Source organism: Acomys minous (assembly GCF_964271855.1).
Source record: "Acomys minous genome assembly, chromosome: 13".
NCBI lineage: Eukaryota > Metazoa > Chordata > Mammalia > Rodentia > Muridae > Acomys > Acomys minous.
This window is the reverse complement of record NC_140495.1, coordinates 25,472,250-25,495,786: the sequence shown is the minus strand read 5'-3', so window position 1 is coordinate 25,495,786 and position 23,537 is coordinate 25,472,250. Positions and strand designations below refer to the sequence as shown.

The 23,537-nt window shown below is 47.0% G+C and overlaps 1 protein-coding gene across 2 annotated transcripts in view; it reads right to left on the bottom strand.

Annotated features, from left to right (window-relative positions):
* The window catches only part of CLSTN2 (calsyntenin 2), a 591,071-nt gene that overhangs the window by 3,034 nt on the left and 564,500 nt on the right, over positions 1-23,537 (bottom strand). Inside the window, exons 11-18 of one of the 2 annotated variants that reach the window (XM_084751747.1) lie at positions 23,087-23,235; positions 20,966-21,189; positions 17,699-17,869; positions 17,079-17,224; positions 16,854-16,977; positions 16,011-16,195; positions 14,112-14,272; positions 3,603-4,953 (exon numbers count right to left, since the gene is read on the bottom strand). In XM_084751747.1, coding sequence (XP_084607873.1) covers positions 4,893-4,953; positions 14,112-14,272; positions 16,011-16,195; positions 16,854-16,977; positions 17,079-17,224; positions 17,699-17,869; positions 20,966-21,189; positions 23,087-23,235 — 1,221 coding nt within the window. In that variant the 3' untranslated portion in view covers positions 3,603-4,892. Of the gene's footprint in view, positions 1-3,602; positions 4,954-14,111; positions 14,273-16,010; positions 16,196-16,853; positions 16,978-17,078; positions 17,225-17,698; positions 17,870-20,965; positions 21,190-23,086; positions 23,236-23,537 lie in introns of those variants that run through there. The other variant, XM_084751748.1, reaches the window with a different exon arrangement.

Here is a 23,537-nt window from a genome sequence, read left to right as displayed (position 1 = left end):
CCTCCAGAGGTCCTCATCACAGAAGCCCAAATTGCCTTCCCAGGGGGCTAACGGCGCCAGCTCAGCCTGCTCCTTCACCCCAGCCAGATTACCGTTTGTAAACAGTTACCTTACATTTATTTTCTTTGCCAGAGGTATCTCTTCTTTATTTCTCCCAGACAGGCACACTCTGGAAGATTTCACTCCTTCACGAGTCTAGACATAATATTTACTAAATGAGTTGAGGAAATCTGGCAGGAAAACCTGGTCCATGCATGCTGGACACACAGACAGACTGCCCCATCTGTGAAATCTCTCACTAGAGGTCTTGCTACTGAGAATTCTGTTCCTGCTCCACGTTGAACACATTTCCTGAGTGGGAGGCTCCTGCACGTAAGAGAATCTGCTTCAAGTTGTGTTTGCGTCAAAATGTGTTAGAAGTGGGCTCTGATGATAGCATTTCTAGCAGCTGTTGGGAGAAAGAGTGTGCGTGGAGGGCATTTTTAGAACCAAAGTCCTCTTCTATGAAGTGACAGAGTGGTGCATTTGTAGAAAGTGAACCATTACTTTATCACTTATTCACAAAAGAAAAATACACATGGCAGTCTTTTCCATGCCTAAAAGTCTTGTCAGAGGCAGTTCACGGCTGCCCATCACCTGTATTGTAGATAAATAGCCACATTTTCCAGAAAGCACGCTGCTTCTTTGTGATGGAGTTTCACTATTCGTACCCCATGTCTAGCTAAGTCTGATGAGCACAGGGATGAGCCTGGCACTACAAAATTCCACAAGGCTGTGGGAGGAGCTCCGTGCAGCCTGTGAGACGTGTTGGGAGCCACGCACTGTTAGTTTCGCATAGACTTGAGGTCTTGGAGCCAACGTCAGCAGGTGAGCAACATAGCCTTGAGTAACAGATGAAGTCCATGCCCAGGTGGGAGGTTCCCACACCTGTACCATGCACTCACTGTTGTGTCTTCGGGTGGCATCGCCCATCTGAGACTTGACAGACTGCCCTGGAGGCAAAACAGGAAAGAGACGTAGAGATGGCAAAGAGCCTTCCTGATCATGTGACCTAGCTTATGTTGGCTGCTGGAGACTTCTGGGGCTTAGACCCGCTATTATCTCAAGAGTCTGTGAACTAGCTTGTATTCCTCCCCAGATGTTGCTCGTGGCTCCAGATGTGCCTCCACTATAGATCTCACAGCCAGTGCAACTATGCATTTATTAACGAGACCAGCTGATTTTTATCTTTCTCTACTTGTCCACATACCCTGTAAGGAGCTGTGGGCATCTTTGGGCAATGACTAGGTAAGTGAGTGAAGGCTCCACATTGCCCTCTGTCCCCAGGTCCCCAGGACACGGGGGTCTACAAAGGTCCTGAGACCATTTTCTGGTGGCACTCTTCTTCTGGGAGAGGAGACGTGTTTGCTGTAGTTTCTAAGTGCATATTTTCACATACTGTGCTCTCCTGCTGGCTCTTTGTACTCTACAGCTTACAATTTTTACACATTTAAAAATTTTTTTTGAAACTGTAGTTATTTAACCAGGGAGTTTTCAGCTTATTTCTGCTGTGTTTGGGGGCCCTGGTGTTAGTCCAAGGTGCTAGAAAGGGAAACTTTGTGCGTCACCAGTTCTGGCACCTGCAGGCCTGGCTTTTGCAAAGGCAACCATTGACTCTCCAAAGCTGGTCTTTCTCAGTGTAGGCAGGCATTTGGCTTAATGGGACAAGCATGGGGCTCAGAACATCATGTTTGTGTGTCATCAGCGGCGTGGCCTTGGACAGGAGACCTGATCGTTATGAGCTCAGTTTTTTCATTCTCCGGAAGTGACTGAAAGAGTTGGATTGGAAAATACCAGTAAAGTCTTGGTCCAAAATAAATCCTTAGCAAACGTGTGTACATCGCCCCCTTTTCCTTTCTTCTTTTTTCCCCCTGTGGTCTCCACTGAGAAGGCAAGGAGGTGAATGAATGAGCTCACCCAGTGGCAGAGTGCAGGAAGGTCTGGATGGATGAGGGTGTGACCCACCCACACTAGGCATTACTTTGGAGTGCTGAATGGAAGTGGTGCAACTTACTTGGGGGGGGGTACGCAAAGGTCTGGACACTGTGGCAGACACTCGAAAGGTGTCTTCTCATTTAATCATCACAAGAACACTCTAAGTAAGGCTCCATTATGAACATTGTACAAATGAAATGAAAGGTCAGTGAGACTGTCGTGGGTCACAACTAAGAAGTTATTTTATTAAGGTACCTGGGAACCGAAGGGCATGGATGGGGCATGTGTGCAAGTTACCAAGGTGACCAGTAAAGGACCACTTATCAGATCAAGGCCTCTTTGTTTCTTTATTAGCGTTGTGATGCACAAGAGAAAATATAATTCAGCACGACAAATGTGTGGGTTACTGTCGTCAAGTGGAAATAATGCTGAGGGTATAAATGATGTGCATGTGTGAGAATCCGCACCTTCTTGTAGGATGATGGGCTTTGGTCGGCTATTCAGAGAGGAAGAGAGGATGATAAAGCTGCTTTTCCCAGAGAAAAGGAAAAAGTACATCCTTTTTGATATCCACCTGATAAGGAAGAGGAGAGGATGCCAGCGAGGGATGGATGAGAAGGCAGATGTGCTTGTGAGGATGCCCACAAGGGGTTAGGAACACAAGGATGCCTCTTGTGACATGCAGCAGTTTGCTTGTCATGTTCAGTGTCTTCTCTATGTCACCAATCTGATTTGAATTTGTAATGTACCTTGTAGGGTTATTGTTTGACTGCTTGGGACCCCAGATGATTGCACTGTTTGGTTGATGTTTTGGGAATTTAGAGGGCTGAACTGGAGGTAGTGGGTCATACATACATACATACTTGTACATACATACATACACACATACATACATACCTGTGTGCATGTAGAACAGAACCTTCTAGAAGAATATCCAATGCTCTAATCACTGACCTATCCTTCCCTCTGTCCAAGGATATTTTGCTTGAATTTTCCCTCCTTCCCCCTGATATTCAGCTGAAGGGTGAAGCTTAGCCTTGTGTTGCTGAAATAGAAACTAGAAGAGAGAATCTGGAAACTACAGCATCTAGAACCCCAGGGAAGTGCTCTGGACCTCCATTGGCTTTGGATGGTGAGAGGGAACTCATCTCTATGAGCTCTTGTGCCAAGGTGGCCCTGAGTGGCATTGTGACTAAGGGCAGGTCAGCATGTGGGGAAAGGGAATGGCTCAGCAGAGGGGAAGGACCATGTTCACAACCACCTTTCCTAGGCAGCATTCTGCATGCCCCTGGGTCTCATGCTTTTCTTGGGGTTATCAGGAGGAATAAGAACATACTTTGGGGTTCATAGCTCCAACAACGTGTAAGTACTCAATAAATGCTTTACCCAGATCAACTTTTTAGTTGTCTCTAAGGGCAATAAAAACTGCTGGCCCAGCTCTTGTGTAACATGAGGCCCCTGAAAGAAGCCTCAGAGGGGTCAGTTTCTTGTGTGACCAGTGTCACATTCATTCACCATGTTTCCTTCACCCATGTGGATCTAGGCTATACCTCTAGAGACGCTGACCCAGACAAAGCAGTTTGGAGCATCTCATACCACCACATGTCTCAACAACAACAACAACAAACTCCCAGAAGTCATCTTTACTGTGAAATTCTAAAATCATATTTATTCACCAATTCACAGGAGTGTCGTAGCGACCACCAACATGAATCAGTTTGTAGGCATTTACAAGCCAAGGCTGAAAATAAATATCTGTCTGTGTTGAATAGGCGTTTAACAAATCACTCAGAAACGGCAAGAAATCGAAATTGTTAGAAATTTAAAGTTTGGGATTTCAGGCATGATAAGATCACAGCCATGGGCAGAGACTCAACTGATTCCCCGAGAGGTTACTTTCCTCTTAAATCTTTATGTACACGTATGCTCTCAGCACCCTTCACTCTGCCTCAGTTGGAATCTAGTGGGGGTGATTAGGCTGGGAGAAGGTGCCAAGGAAAGGGGTGAGAGGGAGGGTTTTTCTCTGGTCCCCTGTGGCTGGGCAACCTTATTGACCGACAACATAATGCGCTGTTCTGAAGTTAGATTCAATTTTCTATGAATTCATAAGTCCTTTTAATAAGACATTTCAAGGTTTGCATTGTATCAGACTCACACACACACACACACCACACACACACACTGTAGCATAGTTACCAAATAAATACATTTTGTCGACTAAGGAGATTCCTTCTTGGAGGCAGCTCAAGAGGCTCAGAAGTCTACTGTGTGCCAAGAACACGCTGGGAAGTAGCCAGGTCAAGCTGGCTCCGGGTAAAGACACTCCAGCTGCAGTGGCCTAACGCGCCCAGTCAGGACCACATCCCATTCAATGTGGTTGGTTTTTCTCTGTGCAGGGTGAACTCTAGAGAGGCCCCAGTAGAGCAACTGGTCTGTCTGCCTTAGGTCATGAACTGAGGTTGAGGGCCTGGGAACAAATCGGCTTCTTTTTACAAGGTTTTAAAAATGGTGACATCGTCTCCAGAGATGGAAGGAGGGGAAGGCCTGAGATTGGTTGAACCCAGAACCTTTATAGTTAGTCCCAGCATCATTGACTGAAGACGATAGGTTCAACAGTATTTGCCAAGTACTGAGGGAAAGGCAGAGACAATGGTAGGCTGGGCAGACTCTACTCTATAGAAACAGCGCTGTAGGTGTTATTCAGATAAGTTCTAAATATGTGCAACACTGTCACTGCTCACTGCCCGAGAACTGGACCCAGTATCTGCGGCTGTCTGACTACAGCATGGATTATGGGAATTCACAAAGGCTTCTTTAAGTTAGGAGAGGTGTGTGGTCAACCTGCTTTCATATGGCTCAGTCAATATGGAGTTTAGTGATATACTGAGTCTTCACCAAGTAGAGAAAAGGTGGGTGCTTCACTTCCAAATGCTTATGACTCCTGCTGTGTTCCAGGTACTTTTTCCAGGGCTTTGAGAGCTAAAAGCAGATAATAGTAAGAATAACCTAAGGCGTCTAGAGAATTAAAGTCTATTCGGACTAATGACCTCTCTGTCTTGTATTTCACTTCCATATTATAGATATGTATATGCATATATGTACATACATATATATTGTCAGCTGGCCTTCACCTAGTTATGCCTACTATTTTATACTTAATACTCTAGTCCCTAAACTAACAGCCCATCACAGCATTCTGACTCCTTACAGACCGTACAATGCCCATGAAATAAACATAACAAAGCCCTTGCTAGAAACGATAGGTTTCCTTGAGGACACCCGGCTTCTATATAAGCTTTCTTCTTTCTGTTCTCCATCTAGTTTCCTCCCATTGCCTGCCACGGCTGTCCAGCTCAAGGCATCATCAGCTTTTTCTTGGAAGCGGATAAGGTTGGGAATCTGGTAGGTGGACTGATGTGTTGTCCACTTCTAGAGGCTTTGACTTGTAAAACTACCGAGGTGACAGTCTCTATGGTCACACGGCTACATTTACTCATGATTCCCTCGACACAGGAATATAGGTTTAACTATAGAGTAGTATACTGGCTTTCCTGGTTGCCTCTGATGCTGTCGCTCCTAATCGACTTCCAGTTCACTCTCCACCTCTTCCGTCACCTTCTCATTCACTATCTCGTCCCTTCCTTTTCAAGTGATTCATCTGGGTGCCAAGTCTAACTTACTTTCTCCAAAACTTTTTTCTCTATTTCCACCCCCTGGAGTGCGTGTGAAAATGCCATCCATACTCCCACGGGCTGCTTCTCCTCATGAAGGCCGGTAATGGTAAGAGCCACTCCCGGCCATACCCAAATGGCCAGGATGGATGCACTTTTGCCACCAAAAATGTATGCATGCATTTTACTCAGCTATGTGACCCGTGGGTCCAGTTGAACCCTTATTCTTGGGCTCCCAAGGCATCCCTCCTGAGGGCAGACCTACATCCTTCCCCCCCCCCCCCCGTCCTCCTTTTTTCCACAGGGGTGCTGGAGTCTAGACCTAAAAACTATGGATTGATTCTGTCTTTGCAAATAGGCATCACCTCTTAACTTCTTTTTCTGACAGTTCATTCTGCAGAGGAGAAGAGCCCTCGGTATTTATGTGTTTGTGTGCCACTTCTGTTCTGAAATGCTCAGTATAAAGAGTCCAGGTAACAGAGGTGCATTTTCATTCCCAGATAAAAGAAAACAAACATTAAAGCCAACATGATTTTGTTCCTGTGATTAATACACCATCTGCACCCTGGAGCCTCGCTTGTCCGCTGTGCTTTCTCATTAGTCTACTGGGGACTGAGCTTCATAGTGATCAATCCACAGTATATCTGACAAAAGGGGTGGGGCAGTGGTAAAGAGCTGGGCTCATTAACAAACCAAGGCTCCATTTCCTCAGTGCTGTGACTCTCAGGTGAACAAGCAAGGCTACCCTGGCTCCTGGCTTGGGGTGGGGGCAAGTCCTTTTACTGGTCCAACCTGGAAAGGGCCACTTTGCAAACAAGTGCCTTCCTGTGAGCTTTCATGAGGAAGCATGGCCATTGTCACCTGCCCTTCCCACTTCTACTCTTCTCCCATTTCTGCTAATTTTACATACGACAACTTATACACAAGACCTGGCTGGAGGAGTCTTTCTCTATAAGGGCATCTTAGCTCTTCAAACCACATTCATTCTCTGAGGCCAGGTGACCTCTGGGATCTTATTCAATCCCACATTTGTTGAGCCCATGCGGTGGGACAGTCACAGCGCTTGAGACCCACTGGTTACGTCCTTAGTGAAGGACCAGGGTCCTGGAACCCATCGGTTCCTCTTCTTGCCTTAGGGAGGTGGCAAGTGGAGGTAAGGAAAGTTGGGGGTCTATATTTCCTAGGGTACCCTGGGAAGGTGGACTGTGGCTCTGCCTCAGGGCACGCCACATCAGTGGTTCAGAAGTACCAGTGCACATATTCTGCTCAAAGCCTGCATTACATGTCTTGCTCCTGGACGCTCTCTTCAGGGACAGCATCCTGCTGCTCACTCAGCCACACTGGAACCCTGGCTGATCTTATGTCCTGCCCCGAGCACAAACTGTCTCCTTGCCCTACATGAGCAAGGCTGCCAGCGAGGGTCCTGCTTCCAGGTTAATCTCTGTCACTTTCTGTTTTGTCCTTTAGGAGGCCTTTGTAATAAATGGCTGGTGTGTAAGAGGAAGCCAGGAAATTGCCTTAAGTCTTGGGAAAGAAGGGTGCCAGCAGGGACTTTATTCCTCTATTTGTTTTCCTTGTATTTCTCACAGGCAAATAACTGGCATGTCCTATATTTTCTTCTTTCGTCTCCCTGCACCCCGCTTTTTCTTCCTCTACAAAAAAGGGGGAGCAGAGTCTAACTTCTTAGAGATGTGTAATCATGACATGGTCTCTGAGCTGGTCTCGGGCTCCCTTTAGAGGACTCAGGGGGCCCAGTGATGAGTCTGTCAGGGAGGGGTGTGTTTCTGAGCAGGATGGGGCTGGGTTTGTAGAAACTCAATATTCCTGGTTCTCCTGGCTCCTGTCTGTTCCTCTCCTGTGCCCTGACTTCTCATCTTGACGCTGAGATCCTGCTATGAGGCTAGCCGGAGGTCGCAGGCACGGTGGTAAAACTCCGCGGTGTTCCGGCTGAAGGTTTATAGTGACTCCACCATAGTGCTTAACAGGTTACACCATAGGCCATAAATCAGGCCAGATCATCTTCTAGTTCTACAAGCTCAATGTTTGGAACCTCGTGCCCACATAGGAATGAGATTCCCACTGGGGAAGAAGCTGCAGTTTTGATTTCTGTTTCTTCTTTTTCTCTTTCTCCTACTTTTAGTAACGCGGGTTACCATCCTTCCAAGAGAAGCGATCCACTCCCCCCTCCAATTTAGCGTTTGGATTGTGACTGCATTCCCCAGTCCCCACTACAAATGAATAGTGCTGCAGTAACTGGGGAGTGTCCTTGAATGACCCTGTTCTCCAGGCGCATGCTGTGAGCAGTGCAGCCTCCTAGTGGCCTGGTCTCATTGCTGCAGTTTCACTGGTTTCATTAAAAAAAACCAAAAACCAAAAACCAAAAACCAAAAACCAAAAAAACAAAAAAACCATGGCTTTGAAGGAGGAGGCTGCTTGGTGCACAGGAACTGGGCAGGTGGCCTCCCTAGGGCTGGGACACTTCAGCACCACCCTCCTAGGCAGTGTCTCTCACTCCTGTAGGAACGGCACATGTGGAGGGGAGGAACTGGAATTGGGGCTGTGTTCATTGAAATGATTGCTTCAGGGGCATGAGCTGCCATCAGCCCTGCTCTCCCCTCCCCCCCCCCCCCCGCCACTTTCCTGTCCTTACTACAGGAGCTGGCTATTTTCTCTGTTGGTATCTGCTCCTCCACGTGATTCTCAAAGCCTGGCCTGCCCAAGGTTCGCTCTTACAGCAGAGCTTAGCTGAGCCTCACCTCTAGAGTTTGCCTCGCTGGTTCCTGAGTGCTGCAGATGTTTCCACTGGGCAGCTCACACAGCCAGAGATCTGGCAGAGCTGTGTGACACAGTGGGCGATCCTCTATGGAGCCCCCAGAGCTCTCTCACATCAGGCTGGCCAGACCCTGGGCTTTGGCTGTCAGCCTCCCCTTGCCCCCCTCCCTCCCACTTAAGCCACTTTTCATAACCATAACCTGCCTGGTCTGCCTGCCTGCTGCTAGCTAACGACTTCCTCTGTCTTAGTTTCACCCAAATCTCAGCCATCAGCCATATTATTTCTACATAGAGGGAAAGGCTTTCCTTTATAAGTGACCTGAGCATTTAGGAGCACATTGCTCACTTCCCTAAAGATCTTCTCTGTCAGCTCATGGAGGTACTTTAGCACTGCTAGGGCCATCCCGGCCACCTGATATAAAATAGATGACTGCAAAGAAATTATTCTACCATTCTGCTTCTTCCCCCAGACAATCCTAGCTGCTTGTGGACAGCCCCCGACACTCCAAGACTAGGACATCCTCAAGGGCAAGGTTTAATTTCATCCTTCTTTCTTTCCCAGTCCTTTGGCTTAGAATCAAGCACACAGAGATGCTCCATGAGGACTTGCTGAGTCTGTTGAACATAGCTACAAACAGAGACTCCCATCTGCCAACTGACTGAACATGGCAGCTCTGCGATTGCTTTCTGATGTGCCGGTGGAGGTAGCTTCTAACTCTTTTTGTTACCACGGGATTAAAAAAAAATCAAGTTTGGTCTCTACTCCGTAGCTCCTGGAAAACCAACTCCCCTTTTCCTCCAGCTAGTGTCAGAAGGAAGCTAGTGCAGAATAAAGGTATAGAGTAAAACAAATAAAGACGGGCAAATGAGAGGGTGCTGGGGTTGACTTAGAAACTTGCCTCGCTCGTTTCCTCTGCCTGCAGATGGACAATGGAAAGTGGTGACATGAAAATTAAACCGTGCAAAGGGCTTTGGCTTGTCTGTCTCGATTAAAGTCTGGCACAGATAGAGAAGCCCGCAGCACCACATCCTGCCTGAGCACATTGCAGGAAGGCTTCTGGGAATCCCCCAGAGGCCACATGTTATGTGAACATCATCCACTTTTCACTGGCAAATTCTCTTAAAGAATTAGACTTATTCCCTCACATTTTTTTTTGCAAAGCCTATCCGGTTAATTTAAACGGGGGAGATGATTAAGAAAAAAGCACTCCTTTCTTTGTCGCTAATATTGAGTCGTAGAGGCAAGAAGGCTGTTGATTTTGAAGAGTGCCGGGTAGGGCTTTCTGCTGATTGCGTTGCTATTGATTCCAGCAGCCACAAGTCTTTAGAATCATTTTTAGAGCGAAGACATGAGCAGGGCCGAAATGAAAATCAGTCCCAGATAATGAACACTCCTGCCTAGAAATCATTATGGCCTGAGCCCCACTGGGACAGTGCTCAAGCCTGGGGACTTAGCTCTTGCCTCAGCAGAGGAGGGAGCTAGTCCTCAGTAATTAGCTAGTGCCCTGGGCCCCCGGGCATCCAACCCTTAGGAATATTTGTCTGATTTCATCCATTCAAAAATAACAAGTGGGATTCTGTCTGTTAGCTTATTTATTTATTTTGCGGTTTTCTCCAATCTCCTGTGAACTTCTAAGAGAGCTTTAATGAAAGAGTCTGGAGTTTTCCAGCTGCTCAGTTCCAGGCCATGGCCACTGGGGAGTTGGTGATGGGAACTTCTCCTGGAAAGTGGGGAAGGGGAGCTGCTTTCTGTGTATTGAGGGTGAGGGTGTGCCCTCTCGTGGATCTGCCTGGTGGTTGGTTGCCTGGATGTTTTGCAGGCCAGGTTTTGAGTGGAAAGTGTGAACTAGAGAGTAAAAAAAAGTTTATGACATGAAAACTCAATGAATTCAAATAACCCTTTCTGTTTTGTTTTGTTTTCTTCCGTATCATAGATCAGTTTTACTGGACCGTAGATAGGGACATTCATTGGAATGCCTCTTTGGGTACTCTCTGTAGAGGCTTCTGTGCCATGAGGCAGAGTTTAGTAGAGTAACAGTGAGAAAAAAATATCCTACAAACCCCATGTTTCCTCTCCTGATTGATCTGCATAAAATTCACTGAGCTCTGATATATGGGAAGAGGGCACTGCTTTCTAGCACTGATTGTCTTTCATGGAGACTCAGTGTCCCTGAAAGACATGTTCCCTTGTTAACTTCAGAGACTTTGGTCTAAACTGTGCAAGGGAGGGCGGTTGATTAATTCAAGGAAGTTCTCACAGATATCACATTCCCCTGAACCCATATCATTTGCGGCCTTGGTCAGACTTACAGAATTTGTTTAGATCTGTTAAAATACACTCAGCATTCCTTGAGACACTTCTTTGACGGGTTTGACGGCTTTACCCTGCTGGGGCAACCCACTCTATGCTGGTCTCTTCTGATCTCACCCTTCTTTTTCTCCTCCTCCCTCCTGTCTTCGGAGTTACCTGAGACTTGTAGCCCACCTATTTTCAAGCTCTGAATGGCGGACCCAGGTTGTTCATTTGACAAGATAAGCAATGGACTTGTCAGCTGCTTCCCTGGGGCTGAGGCTGACTCTGCCTGCCTGGTCACCTCTTCTGAGAGGTTGCAAAGCGTCCAGGTCACCTGGGAGTTTTGGTCTCAAAATACCATCCTATGGGGACTGGAGAACACCAATGAGATTAGTATCTTGCACTCCGTTGGAATATCTGCTGGGAGGCATACGTCATCACCTACCACTCACTCGGATACCCACTGAAACTCATTGTTATAATCCCCTTCCCCCGCCATCTTACCTAAGGTAACCAAGTGAGTACTGGGAACAGGTTAGAAACCTATTGTCCCAGTAGCACATTTAGATGCCTCAGCTTCAGAGCCGGCATACAGAGTGACCTTGTGCCATGAAAGAAGAAGGGAAAGGCTTTGTTTGGTTCATTGTCACCATTATTTCCCTACAAAAATGGGTCCGGTCACCAAATGTCTCTTAAAATGACACATCTTGGCTGCTTTACCTAAATGCCTCTCAACTTCCATCTGCTTCCTCTCTCACCCCCCACCACCACAAAACATGAAGGTCTGCTAATACTCCAAACAGCTCACCCAGCCATGCATGAGTAATGCAGCCACAAGAGTTAGCCCTGGGGACCCGAGAACAGCCTGCCACCCAATTGGAACCGAAAAGCCAGAGCAGAGGGAAGTGCTCTCATAAACCCTAGACTTAAATATTTGCAATCAAAATCTCATTCAAAAAGGATTGGCTTTAAACATACAAAGTGTTCCCTTTACTGCCATAATTTTGGGAGAATTCAGTAGCTCCTAAATGGCTGACTGAAGAATGTCTTTTTATTTAAATAATAGGATTGGGAAAGCCTAACCTGTCCCATTGATTTTTCCCCCCCTTGTAAATGTGCAGAAATAGCCTGACAGAAAAGGGGAACTTGATTGGAGTAATTCATGGGAGATGTGACTGTTTCCTTTCAATGAATATAAAATCTTGAACTTCTTCCAAGTGGGAAAAATTAGGGCGCTGGTTGAGCTGGTAAGTGTGTTCCTGTTCTTGCACTGGTTTCTGCCACGTCCTCCTCCTTTCTCCTGTGGAACTTTCATGCCTGTTTATGTCCCTTCTATAACTCTTAAGTCCTCTGTGGGAGAAGGTCTGTCTTATTCCATTCCCGCTGCTGCTGGTAGACTGCTTAGCACATAGTAGGTGCTGAGAAAACACACGTTAATAGGAACATAAAAGCAGAACCATGGACCAGAAGCAGAGGGTAGTTGATACCTTGGAATGACTCTGAGCAGACACTGAGTCTGAGCCTCAGTTTGCTCATCACAGGAATGTCCCTGCTACCTGTTTCTCAACTATTTCACAGGGTTATTTGGAAGCTCAAGACAGGGAAGGTATACACAAAACACTCCAAAAGATGGGAAAACTGCGTAAAGCAGATCTCCCCAGCCAGAAGGTTGGGAAGAGCTGGCAGGCATCCTCTCTGCTGGAGGGCTCAGTAGAGGGCATCAGTTGTAATCACGCCCTGAATGCTCTGTTTGGATGACACAGGGAGTTTTCAACACTCAGCTGAACCAGAACATTATGTGATGAGAGACCAGCTGTGGGCCTGGGTCAAGCCAGTTCAGGATGGGCTTGGGGCAGAGTGGGATGACGGGGATGACCTATACCGACTGAGAACAAAGAGGAGCTCAAGGTGTTTGAAACACGCTCATCCTCAAAGCCTCGTGGAGTTCTTATAATGGCTTTAATTCTTGCCTGCTATTCTCTGGGCCACAAAAGATTGCCCACCAGTTACTATAGCAACAGTTCTCACAGAGTGCCCATGTTGGGATGGAGATGGAAAAGTCCTCCTTATTAAAATAAGAAGAAAGAACAAGAAATTAGGGTTTTGATATATTTGCCCTCTATTCAAAGCATCCTTCCTTTTATGAGAAGAAAGAAGCAGCTGCTATTATTGCAAATATGCTCTGAATTCCTAGCTGTTGCATTTCCCAACTCTCATCTCAGACTGCTAGAGCCCATATTTGCTCTACTACATCTGAAAATGATGTTATTTCCTCAAGAGAAAACAGTAAGATAGGAGATAAGGGAGAGCAGGCTAGGTCGTGACAGCCTTGTCAACCTTCAGGCTGTCTTTATCTGGGGGAGTCCAGCCATATTAAACCCATGTCAAAGCAGGTTCCTATCAACCATGAAGCCTTTCTAGGTCACCCCATCAGTCCTTTCTTTGGCTCCTGGTGACAGCCATGCCCAAGCTGTCACTTGAGCAGTGCTTGTGTGAAGTGCTTCCTCGGCCCTGTGGTTCTGCATGCTTGTAGCCCTGGATTGGCCAGCCCTTGGGTTGAGGCATTCCCTAGGCAGGTTGGAAGGCTGGTCAGAAAGCCCTATGATGAGGACACAGTCTACTTATGGTCAAAGGCCAACTAATTCTTGGTTTTGAACTTATTACATAGTCTCAGAAAGAAGTAAAAAAGAAAGGCTCTCCAAGCTAGTGTGTGTGTGTGTGTGTGTGTGTGTGTGTGTGTGTACATGTGTATGTCTCTCTGTGTGTGCATATACATGTACACTATGAGCCTTCCCTTGGAAATTCAATTCTGCCCCAACAAAGGCTTTCTTTTCGATTCTTATGCCCTAAGATCTTAGGTGTATGAGATTCCACCGCCTTCCCTGTAATAAAGTAACCTGGAGACCCAGCAAGGGGACAACCTGCTGGTGTAGGTGGAGAAAGGCTATTTAGTCAAGTACATACACAGTGAGTTATAACCCAAGGAGTTTGAAAACACTGAGCCTAGGGGTGGTAAGTGACATAAAGTCAGATCTTCTCCCCTGAAGAAAAGAGTAAGGTGTTCAGAACTCAGCAGACTGGGTGACAGGATGTTGGGTGAGCCCAGGGAAGAAGACGTGAGGGCTACAGGACAATAGAACCACCCTGCAGTCCTCACTAATGGTGACACAAGGCTCTTGGAACTCCCCCCATAAGTTGGGACATAGGCAGTGCCCGAAGCATAGAGGGCAGATTCCAGGAAGCTGATGGCCTTCCCAGACCTGTCATAGAAATCAGAGGCGAGTGTGACAGGCTTGGGCCTACAGTGGGTTGGGCTTTACAGAAGGGGCACACAGGCTGGTCAGCAGACCTGTGGGCCCTAGTAGGGAAGCGTGGAATCATCCCATTCCAGCTGGGCTTGCCTGGTGCCACTCTGCCCATGTCTGACTCTGCCCATCCCTTCTTCCTCCTCCTCTTCACTGTCATCAGAGCCACTGCTGCTGGAGCTCAGGCCTTCCTCTGCTTCTTCTTCTTCCTCCTCTCCTTCTGTCTCATCTTCCCCATGCCCTGGTCCTTCATGTTTCTGGAGGCCAAGGAGAGAAATGAAATACGCATCAAGGACTCAGTGGGGGCTACTTGGGAGGTAAAGGGGCAGCAAACGCTTAAGACTCTTGAAATTCATTTCACTTAAAGCTAAACCCCTCCCCCTACTGTGAGATGGGATCTCCGGAAAAGAGACCCCGTAAGAGGAAAGTCAGAAAGTCAGACAAGGGTCTAAAATAGCAGCAAACCCCAGGACACACAGTCAAGGTAACATATTAGTGCCAATGATGGATGAGCATTTAAACCAGCAGCGTCACTTTACCGACTCTTTCAGACCCTTTTAATGGACATTTAACGTTCGTAACTATTTGCTTCCCAGGGTCAGAATCATTCTTGATCTTGGACACCTTTCCATGTGGGAACACTGTGCTGCTGGGAATCGAAGATCTTCTAAGACGAGGTGCAGGTATGCAGGTGTACTGTCATTCTAAATGGTAATTTTGCAAAGGCGAAAGTTTATGCCCTCCGTTTCCCTGCCTGGCCCCTTATGCCATGATTTGTGAATTAAAACCACACCCCACTCTTTCCAGTTCCACTTTCTCTTCTTCTATCATTTTAGTGACTCCAGCAACACTCTTTTTTTTTTGGATTTATGCTTTGAGTTGGCAAATCGGGTGATATAATGCCTGCGTGGCTACGTGCCTCTTTAGACTGCCTTCTATCCATTTCTCTTGCCTCCAAACCATACCCTTTCTACAAGGCCTCCCTTACTCTAACCTGCCACAATGATTGCTATTTCCTCAGATGGCCAGCCCCAAGACTCTACCCACTGGACGCTCAACAAGAGCTAGTATTACTAGGTTAGCCCTTTTGAAGCTCACTACTGTTTGCTCCTCAGGTCACTCTTGGTTCTCACTTAAAGCTCAGCTCTCTGAGCATGGAAACACTGGGAGTCCCACAGCAGCACGCTTAAAGAAATCAAGCCATGCTGGCATGCTGGCTGTGAGATGGGAGCAGGAGATGAGCTGCTGTTAAACCTGCACCCCGGCAGCAACGATGCTCTCTGTTATTTCCCTCTGACTTTTCCTGATCTTTCTCTGGGCTTGTGTCTTCCAGACTAAGCGCCTTTGGGCAAGAGGAATGATGGTCAGCTACATAGATGAGGGCCCCTGCATGGTCACAGATGGCTTCTGGAGGCCACTGGCCAACTGAAACCAAGTGGACTTCGGAATTGTACTGTCTTGAGTTTGAATGCCGGTTGCGTGAATTTGAACATGCTACAACCATTCTCCCACTTTCTACCTTGGTAAACAGAGGGTGATGCTTCCCATTTCACAGGGTGCTGATGTATACAGAACATCTGGTACAGGGTCTGGCTTTCAGAGGGCTTATTGCATGGCCATTGTTGTTGTTGTTGTTGTGTTTTTGTTTTAACTTATTCTGAGCCTCTCACTGAGCTCTGTAGGCCACCCAATTTGCACTGTTAGCTAATCAAGAACTCAATATTGAATTCCTGCATGTTAGTCAGCTCTGAACTACAGTGGGGATGAGGCAGAGATACTGCATGACTGCCTGCTTTAAGAAAAACATAGTTAAGTTTTGTGGGGTAAGAGTATTTCACACATTTTAAATTGGAGAACACAGTTCGTAGAGAAATATGGTGAGAACCACTGGATCGTGGAGGAATCTGGATCCAGGAGCTGGGCAGAGGAAGAACCAAGTTGATTAGCACGAGAAACACCTCACTCAGAGCTCCCATCCCAGAGAGGATGGATCACCTCCATAGGGTTGACTGTGATCGTCAGTGCGGAGTCATCCCAATCCATCTCAGCCTCCTTGGCGGCCTCATTCTCTTGGATAAAATGCTGGTGGGCAATCCGGACTCGGTATACGCCCATGGCCACAACAAACACTAGCATGCACACAGAGATAATGATGACCACCGTCGCGATGCTCGGGACCACTGAAACAAGAAAGGAGTCCAAACAGCACGGTAATTAAAGATGCATCTCATCCTTCTGAAGGGCAAAACATCCATGCTCACAATAATATCTTCCCTCCCATTTAACAGCAGTAGGGTTCTGGGTCCTTACCTCACTTTGTCTGTGATATAGTTTTTATCAAGTATGTATCAGGTGTTATACTCAGTCTGCTATGGTAGTTGTGAAGAGTAAGGGAAAAATGATCTCTGCGAGTGTCTACATAGGTGCAGATTAGGCATTTAATAAATGTAGATTCCTTTTTACCCATGGCTCTCCTTCTCAAATTCTGTGGAAGTTTCCACTGAAAGTCAGACACTACAAAGTCTAATAGGGACACAAGTGCTACCAGATGGCGACACAATATGGCAAGTGTTCAGACAAAAGCATGGGCAGAGGTCTTTGAATATGCTAAGTATGTGAGCATCCGTGGACAGCTTCTGAGTTAGGATGGAAATGACAAGCATAATTTTGTCCCAGCCCCTTGTACCAATCTGTGTCATTATTGATTGTGTGAGAAAGGGCCTGTAGCTTCTCCACTGGCAGGATTCCCTTCCTCTGAGCACTTTTGGGTACTACAATATAACTGTTTAGTGGCTACTATTGAGTCACAGTGTCTGAGTTGCCATTGAGATAGCCTACCTGAACTGCGCTGGATACTACTCCTGGACTCAGGGTGATGGACAGACTGGAGAAAGGGAGGCTGCACAATAAGGTGGTTGACATGTTCCTTGTTGGAGACTCTGACTTCATGGAGGACACTGACCTGGGAAGAGCAAAGGAGGTGTAAGTAGGTGGTTGTGGTAGTTCTCTGAGGGAAATGGGCAGGCATGGCAGGCCTTCCTTAACAGTGGTGGATACACTCACCTCCAAGTTGAACTCATTGCTAGTGTAACGCCCGTTGAGTTCCGAACACTTGATCCGGAACTTCCGAGTCTCAAAGGAAGTGGGGTGCCAGTTGCGGTAACGGAGGTGGTGCAGCACTTGCTCGTAGCGGCTCATGGACCCCACACCTGCACCAAGAAACCACACCCACTGTCAGGAGGCAAAAAAGGAGGCCAAACTGAGGACACAAGGGGCAGACTGGTACTGTCGGGGCTCTGAATCCAAGGGTAAAAGTCAGAATACTTATGGGTATGGAAGAGCCAAAGTAGAAGTTCCAAAGATTAAATCAATCCACAGAATTTCCATGTAGACTAGTCTATGACTGGAACGTTCGGCCCCAGTCTGCCAAGTATGTCTAAAGCATTTTCTGGGATCAAAAAGTGTATCACTCTCTTAGTCTCTACAGATTGCCCAGGAGCAAGGATATGGGACACTTTCCCCAGAGGCTGGAGGCACTCTAGAAAGTAAAAGTCTAGACACATAAGAATGACCCCTAGGACTGTGCGATCCTCTGCATCCCCAGCTGCTCCCATACGTCGCAGTCTCTGAACAAGGCTGTTCTGACAGAAGACCACTGAGCAGAGGGCATGGCGGGGTCTTACCATAGATGGAGTAGCCAGCAGTAGAGTTAGTGGCATCCAGGTGTCGTTGGTGGAGTTCACTGTGGTTGAGCTCCAGGCACTCTTGTCTTGGATCCAAGTCCCCTCCGAGCACCAAAATGTCACAGAAATCCAAGTTGTGTAGCATTTCTTCCAAGACTGCTGATTTGGGGGCTGTAGAAAGGAGTGCGCATGAGAAACACCAGCGTGAAAAGCTCTTGTTCACCAGGGTATCTCCACTGCTAGGGCTTGCAAACCCAAGTAGGTCAGGAGAAGAGGGTGTGTGACCCATCAGCCATGCCTGCTGCTCAGACATCAGACCATCTTCAAGAAGGTGGCATGAGACAGTGAGGAGAAGTGTGCAGATCAAACCCACTCTGCCACAGAGAAGCCACATAGTACTCACTTTTCTTGTCTGCAGGGACATTATAAGCCACAGCCGTAACTTGCATTTAGGGAGAGCTAAGTGGACCTTCATCCCATTTTTATAGCTTTTTCCCCATGGGGATATTGTGTGTGTGTGTGTGTGTGTGTGTGTGTGTGTGTGTGTGTGTGTGTGTGTGCGCGCGCGCATCAGGCTCTGAGGAGCTCAAGGGAAGAACTTTCTTTAGAATCTGGCACAGGAAGTGCCACGGAGCAGTTATCACTACATTTTGCTCAAACAGAGATGGATTGTTTATTAATTGTCAATGGAGTCATTGAGATATAAGCAAAAGTTAATTAATAATTGGTACATTTGAGTAAATTAATTAGTTCATATGCTCCCATAGAAGCACACTAGCAAGCTGGTTAGGCTAGTGGTCTTTGCCTGATTTTATGACTCCAAATTTCTCAAGGAAATATCTGTTTATTTGGAATGTTAGATCATTTGGCAGTACTAAATGAAAACCCCATTTTAAGACAAAGGTGATTGCTGCTTATGGAATATGTGTTGGGTGCCAGCACAGCGCAGTACAGACACAATACACACTGTGTAATCCACACCCCATTACTGGGGAAATAGTTGATCAAAGAAGTGAGCAGAATTGTTCTGACCCTATAATTTAGAAACTTGTAATCTCTAAGGCCATGCCTTCAGATATTATTGATATTAATACAAATAAAAACATTTAAAAAGATATTCAAAGGACAAGATAATTATTCAAATTAAAAGTTTTTCAGTGGTACCTAAAAGTTTTGTTCTCACTAACTATATACTATTAGAGTTTCCATGTGCCTCATTTTTCACTGTTAGCCAACCACACAGTTCCATGTGTCATTAACGATGTATAAAAGCACAATAATCTACGTTAACACTGGGGCCAACCATTAATGGTAGTGAAGGTGTCATTTCAAATCTCTTCCTGGTGTTTCCTAGCTTCCCGTGAGGCGAAGTTAGGTCACCTTCCTCATGACACGGCTAGCAGAGTCACACTAGGCAGGGGTATGTCCTGGGTGCCATCACATAGCAGAGATGTGTCCTGGGCGCCATCACATTGCTCTTTCCATATGGCATTCTCTTTCATCCCTACTTTCCTGCATTCACTATGTTGAAGGGACTGCTGGATTAGGAGCTCGGAGAGAAATCACCCATGGCTGAGCCCTCCAGGATTTCCTGCTCTGGTTTACCAGACAGTCAACTACAACTAAAAGCTAAAAACAGCTGTGAGCTGGAGGGAAGCACCAACAGTTGGCAGGCTATAAGACTGGGAGATGAGCTCAGCCTAGAGGTTAGGGCAATCATGGGCAGAACTTCTCAGAGGCAATGTTGAAAGAAGAGATATGTGCAAACCATCAGTAACAGGGCTCAGAATGGAGGTGGATACAAAAGAGTTAAGTAGCCCGGAAGCATGAAAACATGTATATGTGGGGGATTTATGAGTGTGTACGTGTGCGCGCGCCCGCATAAATATGGATAGGTGTGAGTATGTGTGTATATGTGTCAGTGGGGGGCACAGTGAGCCTGTCACTGTGGCTTGAGAGCAAACACAGTTAGTCCGCTCATTTAAGACTCTCGTAAAAATGACTATTTCAACTGTAAGTGAAGAAATTTAGAAGTACTAATAATAGCTCTCGGGCACTGGGCTGTGTGCTTTGCACGCACCTCTCATAAATAGAAGGTGAAATGTGGACCCAGTTAACTGGTTTCTCGCGCGTTTGCCTGTGTGCGGTGTCAGCTGCAGTACACAGCTCCTTGGCCCTGCAGCCACCGGAGTCAGCGGACCTTCCTTTCTCAGTTTGATTTTAGCCACAAATGAGGATAACTGAAGAGCAAAGGTCACATGACTTAATGCACCTTGGCATCTAACTCAGGCCCACCCTGACTGGCCAGGTGTGAAATACCAACTTAATTTTTTAGGCACTCGGGAGGCCCTGCCCTTTGAGAATGGAATCACTGGGAACCATCGTGCATTAAGGAGGTGGATAATTGGGACTATTATAGGAGTGGATCTTCAGGGACTCGGGCCTACTGGTACCAGCACCTCATTAGCAGTGGCTTTTGAGTGAGGAGGGGGGCTGAAATTGTGCTGAGTCCCTCTGAGGTGCAAGAGGAAGGCTTTCCCCCATCCCTCTCAGCACACTTCCCTCTCTGATGGCTTCTCTGCTTTGGTCTGCCTCCCAGCATACGCTCTGGCTTTCTGTGTGATCACATGTTTCTTTCCCTGCAGAGAACGGAAACCATGCCTTCCCTTAACAAGGGTCCTAATAGTGACACTGGTGGGAACAATGACCTGGAAGTTCCCCCAGAGCTTGGCCATATTGCCGAGGGAGATGCAGCCTTCTGCTGTGTGTGTGGTAGTGTGAAGCCGGGAATCTCTCATTTGCACACCTTTAGCTTTTCTCCTGGTGCTCGGAATAATACATGCCCACTGCAGGACATTTTTGTAGTCCCGGAAAAGAGAAGGCAGGCAGAAACAAATCATCTCTCTCCGTGCTTCTCAGAGGATGCTGCTGTTAGCACCAAGACCCTTTTCTTCATCAGAGGGTTATCTTTTCCTTACTTGGCCATGGTTGTGCTACCTGAGTACTGCTAAGTTCTGCATGGCACTTCTTTTCACTTATTAGATAGCACCCGTGTCTTCCTTCCTGCTTCCAGTCACTAACATGGGTGTGCTATATGTTGTTAGGCCACCCGCCCCTCTTGTGTTGATCATCTGAGTGTTTCTAGCTTTGTTTGTTTTTCCTATTATATACAACCCTGCCATGGGAGAACAGTATGGCTGTCCTGAGGTATCATTTTACTCGGATGTGAGGAGTTAAGGTTCACCCTCCCGGTGACCCCATATGCACCTGAGCCTGTGGTTCTCGTGTCCCCAGAGGCCTCCATCTTAGCAAAGGTGCTCACGATCTTGATGTCAGGGAACAGAGTGACCCCTCTGGCACTTTCGAACTGGGCAGCAGGTCTCCAGAAGCGTTCTGTCCCCTGGAGGGTGATCTGGGGTTCGCTGGCCTGCAGCACCATGACGTAGGCATCCACATCTGGGATGCTGATGCACACATCTTCTCCAAAGCACCTGGGAAGACATCTGTAGTCATGGCCCTGATCCTGTGATGATTTAAACCGTCCGCCCCAGAGCCATGGGCAACAGACTACCACCTCCAGGCCTTGTCAGGAGTCTTAGAGGATGTCAGGGGACCTTCAGATTTAAAGCCACATTACTAGCCTTACGACTAATGCAGGGACTTAAAAGATGGACTCCTGGGAGGGATGGGACTTTTCCATACTAGCAACAAGTAACCATTAAAGCTTTCATTATCTTTTAGCAAGGTAATCAATGGCAGCATTAAGTAGGAAGCAATTGCTTGCTCTTTGTGCGTTCGTATTTGGTAAGGGAAATTGTTGTCTGGTTGGCTGTAGCCTTCTTACAAAATGAGACTCCAGGGCTAAATGCTCTTGCTGTGGCATATGGGTTCTGTCTCTGTGGGGATAGCACAGGGGTGCACCTCTTCGAGGGGTGAGAGTGGAAGGCTGCTGTGGCTCCATTACTTTACCCTAGTGCACCTGCCACAGGGGTGTCTGGGAGACAGAAATGATTCTACAAGAACCAAGGCTGGGAAGTGAGAAAGGTGAGGATCCAGCCCTGCTAGGCCACTCCTGGCTGGGTAGTCCGTTGCTTTGTACTTTAACTTCTTGCCTATACAATAGGGAGAGCAATGCTGACCCTATACAAGTGAGGTTTAGTTATAAAGATCCCCCCAAAGAGCTACTGCCTGAAGCCTGCATCAGCGTTTGAGTCCAGTAAAGTTCACGTTTTCTCATTAGACTCACTGATGCCGACATATCACTGATGCTCTCCATTATCACTGAATCCAAAGCCTTGGGCAAAAAGAGTGAGCATTGCCTGGACCAATTGTGTGCTAGGGATTGAAGCTAGCTCCCCACAGAGGCAGCCATCATCTTACATGCTGTGGGAAGGTCCCCAATGGAAGAAGGAAGGGTAGTTTGTGTGAGTCCCCTGTGGATTTTTTTTTCTTCTCTTCCAGGCTCTAGGCGAGATGCTGATCTTTGGCTGCTATTGCAGGTCCCCAGTCCAACTTCCTGTTGTCTTTGCCAGGCCTACCCAGTGGGTTTCCCTCTCCTTGCAGTTTACTGATGGAAAGTCTCAAACATGGATGGACTCTGGGCAGTGTCTGCCCTCTCCTTTGCTCCAATTTGGAGCTGACTCAGAGGTGCCTACATCTAACCTTAGGCCTCTGGGGGTGGGAACACCCTTTTCATCACTTTTTTGAGTGTTGTTTCCCACCGTGGGCGTCTCTTCCAGGCCCAGAAATGCAGCAGTCAGCAGAACCCATCCTTCCCATCCCGTTCCTTTCCTCTAAGTTCTTCTATCCCAGATGTCTGGTGCATCCAACTCCCACCTCCTGGGGGTCTCTCTGGGGTCCCCTGCCTAGCACTCATCTCAAGTAGCTGACAAGTCTGGGAAGCAATTTGTCAAGGCTGTAAGTGAGCTGTCTAAAAGCTTCAGTAATCTCATCTCACTAATTGAACTCTGCTCCCTGGGGACAAGATCCATGATGCCTTCTCTCCCTCCGGCTTGACAACAGTATTTGAGAATTATATAAAGCAATGTTGGTTAATTTAATTGACTTTAATAAATATTTTTCAAATATCAGGTGCTATGCCTTAAAGTCAGACCATTTTTCATCTAGCTATTGGAGATTTTGCAGAAAACAGGGCTTTCTAGGCATCAGCTTAGACATGGAATAAAACAAAGTGTGGGTTTGAACAAGTGACACAATATAACAATTCCCTTAAGAAAACGAAAGGAGAGCACAGGTCCCTGAAGCACCATCCCACGCATAGCAAAGTTGAGGAATGCTGAATAAGAGAGGCCCTACTTGCAAAGGAGCATTTTTGAGGGACCACTGTTGCCTCCTCAGCTGGGCCTAGGCTGATTGGCTTTTACTCACTGGACTTTGGAAGAGAGTCTGAGGCGCCGGACACCTGCTGTTGGGAACTGCCTGGAGTTGATGTATGAGACCTTCTGGAGGGCTTGGTTGATGTTCCCAATCTCATCCCCTTCCATCACGAGGACAGACTGTGAAGGGTTGAAGTGATACTGAAAGACAGAATTGGGTATCATAAGAAAGATGGTCAATGGTAGGCACGGCCCTTTGAAAACCACGTAACTCCACACAGAGGCCACTAAGGCCACCAAAGTCATCCCTAGAACTTCCAAGAATGATGAGCCAGCTGTAGTCTCCTCTCTCCAGGAAGTTGTCCCATTTTTTTTTCTGAACTTCAAGACCTTCACTGGGAGTTCTTCCAAATGAATAGACGGTCCTGGTGATATTAGCCTTAATCACGTGATAGAGTTCTGAAAACCCAGTGACACTGTTCCTAGTAAGAGGTATTTTCGCT